At 40.8% G+C, this 12,373-nt stretch overlaps 1 protein-coding gene across 1 annotated transcript; it reads right to left on the reverse strand.

Annotated features, from left to right (window-relative positions):
* Positions 1 to 3,989: 3,989 nt before the first annotated feature.
* On the reverse strand, positions 3,990 to 7,412 carry marcksa (myristoylated alanine-rich protein kinase C substrate a). Its single transcript, XM_003452984.4, has 2 exons — positions 6,945 to 7,412; positions 3,990 to 5,908 (listed from the first exon to the last, which is right to left on the reverse strand). Exons 1-2 carry the CDS (start codon positions 7,038 to 7,040, stop codon positions 5,177 to 5,179), a joined length of 828 nt encoding a protein of 275 aa, XP_003453032.1. The 5' UTR covers positions 7,041 to 7,412; the 3' UTR covers positions 3,990 to 5,176.
* Between the last annotated feature and the right edge of the window lie 4,961 nt (positions 7,413 to 12,373).

The following is a 12,373-nucleotide window of genomic DNA, read 5'->3' on the forward strand; positions in this document are numbered from 1 at the left end:
TACATCATACAGAAAAAAAGTTCCTGCTTTGAAAAATGTAATATTGGAGCAAAAACTTTTAGCACTATGACATATCGTACAAGGCCTCTACCAAGTGGTTTGAGATCTTAAAGGCCAAGAGCAGCTCAGATGAAACAGAAACCTGTCACATGTACAATATGACACTGGAATGACGGTAAGCTTCACTTGTTCTGGGACAAGTTCTAATCATTAAGCATGAGTTTGTGTTGTGTACTCCAAGTACAGACAATATCATCTGAATATCCCAAGAAAAACTGACACTGATTAGACCAGGCAACATTTTTACAATCTTCTGGTGTCTAATTTTGATGAGCCCACACAAACCATTAGTTTCACATTCTGATACGGAACCTCGAATATTGAAGGAACTTAACATAAGTGTTGCTTGTACAGTTGTCTATTTATGTAGTGCTAGTCCACAACACACATGCCATTTTGTATGTAAGGTAAAGACTCTATAATAAAGACATTCAATAAGCTTTACAAAATCTAGATACTACTGCTGCTGCTATCACAATTGCACATTGTCTATCTAGTGGGATGCAAGGCTACATGGGTTAGAGGTCAGATGAAAAACCTGGGACCTGCAGATGGGGATTTGGGAATGATGAAAATGTCACTCTTCCAAGTACAGCGCGGTACTGCAGTTGATAAAGAGCTCTAACTCATCCCTCTTTACTGCCTTTGAATATGGACACCAGCTTACTGGGTTTTCTTTACAGAAAGAATATTTTGTACAAAATGAATCTATATACTGACACCGTTTCCTCATTTGTACAAAGTGACAGGAGTGCTCTCATAGTTAGTAAATGTGGCAACTACACATGTATGATAACAACAACTGTCATTTCTTTTAAGAATTTCTTGGTGGGAAAACTCACCACAGTACTGCAGCCACTTTTAGTTGGGTTTGTGGAAATGTAATTGTGTGTTTCTGCCACAAGAGGGAAGTGTGGACGAGTTGAAAGGAAAGTTGCTCTTCCTCAAACATGCAGTGTAACAAGATGGCAGGCCTTACTGCATATATTTTATTTTGTCTCAGATGTACCTCTTTGACACATCGCTTATGGTGCAACTGAAGGATATATTATTACTGCTGGGAAGCAGCAAGTTGCCGTTTATATATAACAGACTGTGAATCAAGCACTTATTTTTTATATTTATACAGAGGAAACAAGGAAACCAAGTGAGTTTAAATTATGAACCTGAGTTAATACTGTGGTTTTCTTACAAGTTAAATGTGGAGAGATGCGATATAAGAATGTGTGACTGAATAGAAAAGAAAAATGGGAAATTATATTTATTAATAAAGTGAATCCTGAAGACTGAGCATAACTCAAGTCTCCGAGCTCAAGTTTCTGCATAACCAAAGGTTTGTAATGTTTAGAAAGACACAGTCGGCCTTTTTGGTGCCATTGTGTGATATGCAAATGCCTGCACAGTGAACTTGTACCACAGAAAATCTCTTCATCATGAAGATCACATACACTACTTGAAAAAGAATGTGTTTGTAAATATGATCTCAGAGAACTGCATATTGCTGAATACTGAGAACCATTCTTGTCTGAGACATCCCAGACAAGCTGCATGTGACAACAAGCTTAAAATGTTAAACACAGCCTGTTCCAATTAGTTAGTAAGATAACAAATATATATTTATTGTTTTTTTCATATGGCGTGACTTTCATCTGAGCAACTACATACCATTTTAGATGGTAACATGAGAAATGTTAACCTTGACAACAATAACATCTAGTTTAAGATGTGACAAAAAACATCATAGACGCTAAAAAGGATGCGCTTCTCATTCAGTTAGTTTAAATAAGTTGCACCTGCTTTGAGTAAAACTTCAAGCTAAAGCAAGACTTGAGCAAAACCTCAAACATTAAAGCCTCAAACATTAAAGCCTCCAACTTTCTGTTGCTGCATTAGTGAGCTGCTGTGAATCATGTATAAAAAAGTGTACCTTTTTTTCCCCAAAGACTTCTCAGCTACCTGCACTCATCAGTGACTGTAGAAAGACCAGCTTTTTACTAACCGAGAAGAAGATACATAATATATTTTTGCAGGATTTACATGTTTTTACTGCATAAAAAGCCATTTGAGTCAACACGTACTCACCTTTACTTTTCCCATAATGCTCCACAGCGTAGTGCTTTTGACCTCAGTCACAGTGTCTCGCAGTTATCTAAAGCTCGTTTTTGATGCCAACCACTTCCTGTAATTCAAAGGCATATGCCTCTGCTGCTCCCCTAGGGTGTGCTGGGTCAGGCGTAACTCCCTCCAAATGCAGAACCTTCTGTAGAGAGTTTAAAAAAATTCCCCTTCAGAGAATTTTTGCCAGTTCATCAAAATAACTCAAAAAGTGATATTTTGAAGTGAAAAAATGCATGAATATGGCAGCCAGGAGCGACCAGTGCTGGCCCCTGCTGACTGGCGAAGCCGGGAAAGCAGTCTGTCAGTATAAGGCTGTTGTGGACGTGAGCGCTTCTGGAGAGTCTGCTGCCTTACATGTAGACCTTGAAGGACTGTCATACTTTTTCTTGTGATTTCAAAAACTCCACCCTACTCACACACTTAACAGCATTACCCTCCACCTGCTTTATCCCACTGGTTGAGGCTAGATCGAGTCTTTTATTACAGTTGCAATGAATAGTCTTAAAAAATCCCATTTAAAGATTCATAATGGTGAACATATTTATTAGATAAAAAATATTCAATATAATTAGATTTGAGTTTCATAAAATAACTAACCAAAACTATGCAGATTGTGAAATTCTGAATCGTTACAACTTTATGGCATAAATGTTATTTTATTACCCTGTGATAAATCAGCAGGTATGAAAAACCCACTCTCTGGCCAATCAGCGTCACCATTTGTTGGAGATCCCTTGAACCTCTGTGAGGAAAGTAGGAGGGTCTAAAGTTTTTCAGTTGCATCTGAACTCTCAGTGCATCATAGGAAGTCCCCCAGCACCCTAAGCCTATTGCAGGCATGGTTCAGGGTCACCTGATGCAGCCCTAACTATATGTTTTATCAAAGAGGATTGTTTTAAGCGCTAAACATACAAGTAGAAAGAGTCTCCCAATCCAAAACTGGCAGCTGCCTCCATAGCAGACGGACCTGATAGCTCAAAGTTCTTCCTCTCATTCTTCTTTTAGGAACCAAGTGCTCTGCTAGGAGAATAAGGTTCTATAAGGTCAAATGAAGAATTAAAGGATAGGTATAAATTTCCCCTATGAGATGTAGAAAGCCATTGTTGCTAGTATCCCTGGGTGCCTCTTTCTTTGCTGTCTCAGCCTTAGCACGGCAGCTTTTCCTGCCACCTGTACTTAAACCTTGTCTGTGTTGACTATTAGTGTTTCTGATAATCTCAAGAAATGCACAGCTTACATGCTATGTGGTTCCATGGACATATTCAGGTGAAGAAGACGCCTCTTTGTCAAAACATCCTTGAGTAGGCCCCTCCCTTAAGCTACAGAAGCAGAAACTATTGTAGTGAATGCAATAGTTTCAGAATGCAATTCAAACTGATTATTTTGTTTTATAAAAGATGAAGTTATCAGTTATGCTTCACCCTCACAGCCACACATATGAGGTGCACAGCTTCTTGACTTGATGACCTCAAATCACCCAAAAGCACATGGACCAATTCACAGACCCCTATTGAAAAGTCACCCTATTGAAGATAATATACTTAATAAAAACTGTATTGTTAAACACTGATTATTGTCGTTATTTGGTGAGACCAGCTTTATTCGTCAACACGGTCTGAAGTCTCTTCCTTTAAGCAGATGTATTTATGTGGTATATGACATCAAATGATGAAGAGCTAAGTGATTTCAAGACAATTTATTATTTTTTTAAGTATTGGCATCAGCTGTCAAAATAAGATTTGGCTTACCTTGAGGTAGAGAACAAAATCTTTCCTTCAAAGAACTGATGAAGAAATGATGACAGATGCAGCTGAAATTTTATTCACATTTATTGTTGCTTTTAGTGTGCTCACAGAAAATTAGAACACCTTAAGCAGAGGAGTTTAATAGCAATTGGTTTGTAAGCAAAGTTACATTCCATCTCTAAGTCAAATTGGTCAAAGCTTCTCCACTATTTACAAAAGGAAAAAGAGAGAGAAACAAGATGCTACACAAACATTTGCATCTGATAGATTCCTTAACTCGAGTCAAAGACCACTGGAAAAGAACTGTCGGCTGGAATTGAATTGAAAAAAACAAAAAAAAAAAAACCCCATACAGTATATAAACAGTTTACCATTCCACTTATCACAGCTTGGTTTTTTAGTTCAAAATTCCTTAAGGACCTCTTGTGTGTTTGCATGTCTGTATGTGTGTGTTTGTGTTGGTATCATACAAAAACGAGCGGGTGGAAAAAAGAGCAAACATTATGTGCTTCTTGAGATCAAAATTTCATTTTGTACAATAATCACAGTTAAAAAGACCCCCGCCTATACATACTTACATTTTTATTAAGGTCATAAAACCAGCAATAAACAATAAAGCCTATACAACTTGTATTTCTACGGAATCACTGACAGCTAATGAGAAGTGAAACGCTCCTATGGTTTTATATGACTTCCTAAAAACCTAACTCTGGGACTCGTTGTCTTGTAAAAATGATTTTAGTGTTGTAAACCGTATGGTGGCTATAGATCTCGGTCTTGACTGCTCTTGATTATTGCCTGTAGCACATTTCCCAGGACAGCCCCACCCACCCAGATGTCCTTCCTGAACCCTCCCCCACCTCTTCATTTACAACTGTACCCTGGTCCCCTTCATACCATGGGCATGTCCATACTTTTTTGTTTATATTTTGTATAAAAAACGTAATACTGATGTAAAAATATATGGCAGAGTGTGGATGTACTTAATCAGTTGTACATATTGAGGCCAACCCATCTCCACAGCCTGCTGGAATGCTAGTAACAAAGGGACGAGATGGGTTTTGCGTAAGGGGAGAATGGAAACTAAAAATAAGGAAAAAGCTTTAAAATATCCCTGGTTAAAAAAAAGTTCTTCAAAGCCATGATGTGGCATCTCTCCAAGCAGGGAAATGTTCTTTGATTATCTTTTTTTTCCTCCTTAAAAAAAAAAAAAGAAAAAGAAAAGAAAAGGAACTTTCTTCCACTTTCAGCTTTTATTCAGCAGCCTCAGTGGGAGCAGCTGGAGCTTCTGCTGATTCTGCTTCTTGTGAAGCTGAGGGAGCCTCCTCTGTTTTGGGTGCCTCCTCGGCCACAGGTTCAGCCGACTTCTCCTCTGCTTTTGGCTCCTCTGCGGCTGGGGCCTCCTTGGCCTCCTCTGCAGGCTTTTCTGCTGCTGGAGCAGCCACCGCCGCTGCCTCCTCCTCCTCTGGCTTGGCCACTACTTCCTCCTTGGGCTGCTCGGTGGCAGGTGCAGCCTCGCCTTCAGCAGGCTTGGTCTCCTCGACAGCAGCCGCCGCGGTTGCCTCTGCGGCCTCGGCTTTGGGCTCCTCGGCTTTGGGCTCCTCTGCAGGTGCCGCCGCTGCAGCTCCCTCCTCGTTCTCAGCCCCATCACCAGTCTCCTTTTTGGACTTCTTGAAGGAAAAGCCGCTGAGCTTGAAGGATTTTTTGAAGGAGAATTTCTTCTTCTTCTTCTTTGGGGTCTCGGTGCTGGTAGAAGCTGCAGCACCATCCTCAGCCTTGGCAGCTGCCTCTCCTTCAGCAGGAGACGCTGCCTCTACCTTCTCTGCATCTGCAGCCTCCTTCTCAGTGGGGGCGGCCTCGGTTTTCTCTGCCTCCTCCTTGGGGGTGTCCTCGGCTGTTGCGCTGCCATTGGCTTGCACCTCCTCTTTTCCGTTTTCGGCTGCAGCAGGAGAGGCATCTCCATTGGCTTTAACATGTCCGTTTTCCTAAAAAGAGAGACAGAAGCTGTTACTGCCATGCATAGAGCTGGTCCGCTGTAAGTACAGTACCACTGATGAGCAGCAGGGGCAGCATACACCATCAAACTTCAGCCCAGGCTCGGTTTCTCATTTTCAAAGCGAAAACAGTGGAACACGTCTAAAAACCGCCATCGAGCTATGTGGATAGACCACACACATAAATATGTTATGAGGTAGCAGCTTTCTGTTTTTTCACCCAGAATTTCATTCACATCCTGAACACGAGAGAGCAAGGACCGCAAGGGGTCGCTACGTGGCCGTTCCACAGCAAGCCAGCTGCTCATTAAAACAGCAGCTGCTCTTAGTCCCCCAGATGACCGCGAGCAGAGTTCAGACGCAATTTCTTTTTATATTTAGTGAATCTAAACGAGCTTCCGAATTATGGTCTCACCTAACCTGTGAAATCCATCTAAAAAGAAAAAAGAAAACGTAGGCTGCTTTCTCTCCGGGGCGCACCGCTGGCCCCTCCCCAAGCCTCTGGCCCCCTCCTGTGTGATAGCAGGCTGCCATCTCCACTTTCCAGCCGAGCATCTGTAACAAAAGGCGTGGTGCTCCGAGCGCACGGAGCCTTTGTTGGCCGTCGTGCATCTCGCCTTATTCAGCAACTTCCCAAAAGACCTCATCCAAAGCAACAGCACCTCATCATCGTCTTAAAATGAAGAATTAAATTCTAACTCGGCGAGCAGAAATTGAATAACGACTCCATTCTTGTCTTTTGATTGGCTTTGTCACAAAGACCCGAGCAAATGATCTCAGTCTATGAAACTGCTTTGTTTTAATAGATGACCTTAAAAAAAAAAGAAATCCGCGCGCATTTTCCCCTGATAAACTGCAGGAATCAAATCATCCGTTAAATTAGTTGAATCTTTTCTTTCTACATTTAATATCCGTTCCATTCATCCACAATTACGCACGGATGGCGCCCCCAGTGCTCAGCGTTCCCCCTCCCTCCCTTTCCACAACAACCAGATTGTCCCCTGACGGATGTTAAAATATCATTTACCTGTCCGTTGGTCTTGGTGGGTGAAGCTGCCGCCTCTCCTGGCTTTTCAGCCGCGGTTTCAGCATTTTCAGCTGTCTTGGACAATTGCGCTCCCATGCTTTTCGCTCCAACAAAGAAACTCGACCGATCCAAAAAAGCGAACAAAGACCCACAAGCCTCTTTGTTGAAACGCAAAGCTCTTCACTGGTAGCCCCCTCTCGCTCTCCCACTGTGTGTGTGTGTGTGTATATATGTGTGTGTGCGCGCGCGCACAAAGAAAAAGTTCACAGGGAAAATGTAAAGCAAACTCCAGTCAGAGTGTGGAGGGTTCTTCAGCAGAGCAGAAAGCTGGCAGGTGAGGTGAAGTAATAAAATCCCAGGCTGGTGGCCGTGTCGCTGTAGACAGGCTGCAAAATGGAGAAATTTCCCTTGTTGCTAATAAGACGTGGGGTCCAACGCCCAAGTGCAGGGATGAATGGGCGCTCCGAGCGATGACGGCACCGCTCTTTGGTTCGGCCAATTACAGCTTCCACTCAGGGCTTGGGCGGGGTTTAGGGAGGGAACAATAGACGGCAGCGCTGCACTAAAGGTACAGAGGAGTAACTGAAGTAAGCTACATTTATGTGACGTCTCACTTAACCAAGCCATCACTTTTTTGCATTTAAATGGAAAATGTCTTAAAAATAAATATATAAAGTGTGCGTTTGGCAACTAAGATATGAAAGTTAATCAGTTCAGGAGCGCCAAAATTTAGTTTAGCTCAAACAGGTGAGGCAAGTGTTGCTGTTTTACATTTGAGACACAAAAAAATCTGATCACCTGACCAAAGCTTTTACTTGGATTGACAATTCAGGCATATTAGCAGCCACCCAATGATGTGTTTTTCCCTTGTTCTTTGTTTTTATCTGTTGATAGGAGAACAGTATCCATCATTGATTTATTAATATGACTAGGTTTTGACCAAACAGAGGTTTTGGATGAATTTAAATCACATCTTGACATTATATATGGATGTAAAAACCTACTACCTGCAATCTACTACAGGTAGTTGAACTGCATAGAGCAGAGACCATTTCTGTCTGATAGAAAGTCAGAGGTGGAATATTACCAAAACAACACCATGGCTAAAAGATGACAATCAGGTTTGGGTGGATTCAGGAACTTTCCCAACAAACAACAAACACCTACTGTACGTGTGTGTGTGTGTGTGTGCTTTGGGAGGGTGGTAACGTGCATGTATATAGAAAGTTGGGGGCTGGGAGAGTACCAGCTGCAGTCTTGTTGACGACCGTGCGATGTGCCCCATGGGGGAGGTTGAGAGTGTTCAAACAGGTCCCTCAGCACACATTTGCAATGCAAATCCATTACAGAGGCAAAGGCAACTGTCCTCAGCTCACCGAGACAGAAGCAGAGCTGGCAAAGCTAGTTCTGTACAGTAACAGGTGGGCTTCCTGGAGCAGTTTCAGTTTCCCGGTTTTTAAAATGTTATCAAGTGCAATGCAAAGCAGTACTTTTCCCCCCTTTGGCCAGAGATGCAAACCATAGAGTTAACTCAGGTTTTCAGAAGATCCATGATCACAATGTTGAGCAAGTAATATATCAGTAATATATCATCATTTACATGTACTTTCAGTACTATTCATACTGATTTAGAAGTGCTTAACTTCAGTAATCACTTCCCCCAAACTATCAGTGTGAATGTTAGACCCCATTCCTACAAGACTGCTAAAAGAAGTTCTACCATTAATTATAGTTATAATTTAATTATAACTTTCATCTTAAATATAATCACCCTATCTCTATCAATGGGTTACATACCACAGGCTTTTAAGGCAACAGCAATTAAGTAATTGCTTAAAAAAGCATCACCTGTCTTAGCTAATCATAGGCTAATCTCCAAACTTGCTTTTATTTCAAACATTCTTAACAGGGCAGATGTAAAAGAGCTAACAAATCATCTGCAGATGAATGGTATATTTAAAGAGATTCAGTCAGGTTTCAGAATTGACAGTGGGCTCAACTCTATGCTTGTCCTCCTGGACTTTAGTGCAGTATTTGGGGTCTTCTTCACACACCAAGGTTAATCACGGACTTCCAAAGGGTTCTTTGCTGGGACAAATTCTATTTACATTATACATGGTTCACTTGGGCAGTATTATTAAAAGGCCTAGCATACTTTTGTTTTTTTTATGTATGATACTCATCTTTATCTATTCTAGGTGACACACACCAATTGTAAAACTGCAGGAATCTCCTAATGACATAAAAAACATCTGGATGACTTCTAATTTCCTTTTTCTAAATTCAGATAAAACTGGCGTTATTGTACTCTGCTCTAAAAATGTTACAAACATGGTGTCTAACCAGATACTTGCTCTGGATGAAATAACCTTGGCCTCAAGTAACACTGTGAGGAATCTTGGAGTCAATTTTTGACCTGGAGTTAAAATTAAAATAATTCTTCTCACATGTTGAATAATCAAGTCCAGTGTTATCTTAAAGACCTCATAGTAACATTTCACTCCAATAGAGCACTTCACTCTCAGACAGCAGGCTTAGCTGTGGTTACTAGGCTATTTAAAAGTAGAATTGAGAGCTTTTAGCTTTCATGCCCTTCTTCTGTAGAACCAGCTCCAAGTTTCCCATCAAAATACCATCCATCCATCCATTCGCTTCCGCTTATCCTTTCCAGGGTTGCGGGGGGCGCTGGAGCCTATCCCAGCTGTCATAGGGCGAGAGGCGGGGTACACCCTGGACAGGTCGCCAGTCTGTCGCAGGGCCCCATCAAAATTCCTTTTAATTAAAAAAAAAAAACCCAAACCACTAAATAGCTAGTTGGCTGAAATTCTCAGGTTTCGTTGTTTCAGATAAGAATAGTTCTGTGTCTCATTCTCAGACATCTGGCAAAGCATGTGATTACAAAAAAAAACCCCTTGGATTATTCAAAATTTTTGTAAAGATTTCATATAACAAATGATGAATCAGAAACTCTTCATTTACAATTCGATTTGTTGTGGGGAAATCTTTAAAAACCACACATGGTCTAGTGGCTAAAACACTATCAAGTCTTTCTTATGTGGGAACACTAACATTTGTATTTAACAGGGGAAACCCACAAACATTCACAGGCTTCCTTATAATTCCTCATTTCTCATTGAACATAAAAAAAGATTTACAGAAAGAAGAACTAATACTTGTGCAGTCTCAGAGCTGTTGCATTGTTTTTTATAATCAACATTTTAAATTCCCCTTTTGTCCATATAAACCTTTTCATTGCCATAACTGAGCAGCTACATGCCCAGTGGCACCAACTAGAGCAAGGTTTTCCATTTCAAAGCCTCAGCTTTAGTCAGTGGTTGCTACCAAGTTGGTGTTTCAGAGCCACAACCTACCAAATGTGGACAGGAGTATTAAGTGTTAAGTTAGCACTAGCAGTCTTGGTCAGCAGGTACGTCTATCCACTAAGGAAATGAACTGGTGAGGGTAGCATATGATATCAAATTAGTTGCCGTGAAGCACTTACAGGGACTTAGTTGAAAAAATGGTGACAAGTGGCTATCTTACCTATCATGATCTGTAAAAATAGGCCAGGTACTGCTATTTGTGCTAAAGTGACATCAGAACAGAGAAAGGAATGGAGAGGGCCACGCTGGTGCTTAGTTTTGAAGTATTTGACTATAGGCCATAGGATGCCATGTTTCCATAACACTAGATCCATTAATCACATAAAGCTTAGTATTGCTGTCATTTTCAGTGTAACTAATGTAGTTCCAACAAAAATAGCTGAACCACATGAGAAGGTTGTTAATATGGTCAAAATCCATTAACCATTTAGTACAACATTTTAATTGCACTTTTATGTTACGGTTGTTTACCAACCAAACCATTAAGAAAGCAGATCGTTACATTATCAGAGTGAAACAAAGATCCTACAAAAAACAAGGGAAAAAAACCAACAAAAAATCTACCAAAAAACTGGGAGGGATTGGACTTGGAGTTGGTTGGAGGCCGGGCAGACCAGGCTCATCTTATAACCTTGCTAGCTACGTGAGCACTTTATGCACTCACTGTAGCTCCAAATATGGTGATTTAAACATTAAAATAGTAAAAAGTTTAGCAACTGCCAACTTTCTTTCTTTCTTGGCCTTTTTACAGTGAGGAGTGACAGGAAAGCAGAGGGAGAGAGAGGGGAAGACATGCGCCAACGGGTCACTGGTTGGATTTGAACCGGTCGACCACTTTCAGCCATGGCTGAGCCATAGCACCTGGTCGCCTGCTCAACTGAATGAGCTAAACCGGCGCAGAGACATGAAGTTATTGTGTATCCTTGTGGCACTTTAGTTACAAACGTTTCATGCAGAATGTCTGTGTGGACTTTAACTTCAGACTGAGCACAATAACACCATTAGCCTGTCCCAGTACACAAAGTCTACAGCAGTGGTTCGGCTGATTTTTTCACTTACTATTACCTAATGGTGGAAGTATGTGTACGGTTGATGGCTTTCTTCAGAGTAATTCCACTCTCATCCTTCTCCATGTAACACAACTGTTGTGATTCAGAGTTTCAGAGCAATCACAGCTTTTTTTTAAGCTGGACTTGCAGGTGTTGTGGTTTTCAAAGAGGGGGATAGACAATTATATATTGTTCTGCTAATTAGAGGATATAGAATTTCAGATAGAAAGGAAGTATGCTGAGCTCCACAAGCTCAGTAATCTGAGACACCTAGATGTCCCTGTACAGTGATTTTACTAGAATGGTTGGCACTGATCATTGACATCAGTTGATGATGCGCTCCAAAATGTACATTATGTGCATTTTCAAGAACTACACAGCAAAGAAATCCTGAAAGTTACTGAAGCAAAAACTTGGTATATGTGAAAAACTAATGTATATAGAGCATATTTTGACAGAAAAAATAGAAAATATAACATAAGTCAGAAGAAGGAAAGCTTCAGATAAGATTATTTATCCTGGTAAAATGGTGAAATAAGATAAAAAGAAAAAGAAGAAATGTTGATATTAGCCAAACTGTTAATTTAATATTTATACAATATTCGATATTAGTATCAGCTGAGAAAATTCACAACATATTTCTATGAATGACACAATTATATTTATGTAATCATTTTTTACTGTCTGCCATTTTCACAGGAATTGTATGATAGAAAATGGGCTGGATTCCATTTCATTGTCAGTTTTGAGATCCTAGTGTTGGTAAACTTCCACCTGTTCTCTTTTTCCATAAAGGTCATTTTTGGTGTTAGTGCCTTTTACTTGCACTGGGCGTCTGATAACAAACAGACAGTCTCTTATGCAGTTGTATTCATGAGCCAAACAGCGTGTAGCGAATTGTGAGGAAAGGTCCAGATGTTTCCCCGAGAAGCTCCATTGATGCAACAAAATCCCAGGCTTAAATAAGCAGCCCTGCCAGAACAGGAGCTGGCAAAGT

The sequence above is a fragment of the Oreochromis niloticus genome, linkage group LG15 (genome assembly GCF_001858045.2).
Source record: "Oreochromis niloticus isolate F11D_XX linkage group LG15, O_niloticus_UMD_NMBU, whole genome shotgun sequence".
Classification (NCBI taxonomy): Eukaryota; Metazoa; Chordata; class Actinopteri; order Cichliformes; family Cichlidae; genus Oreochromis; species Oreochromis niloticus.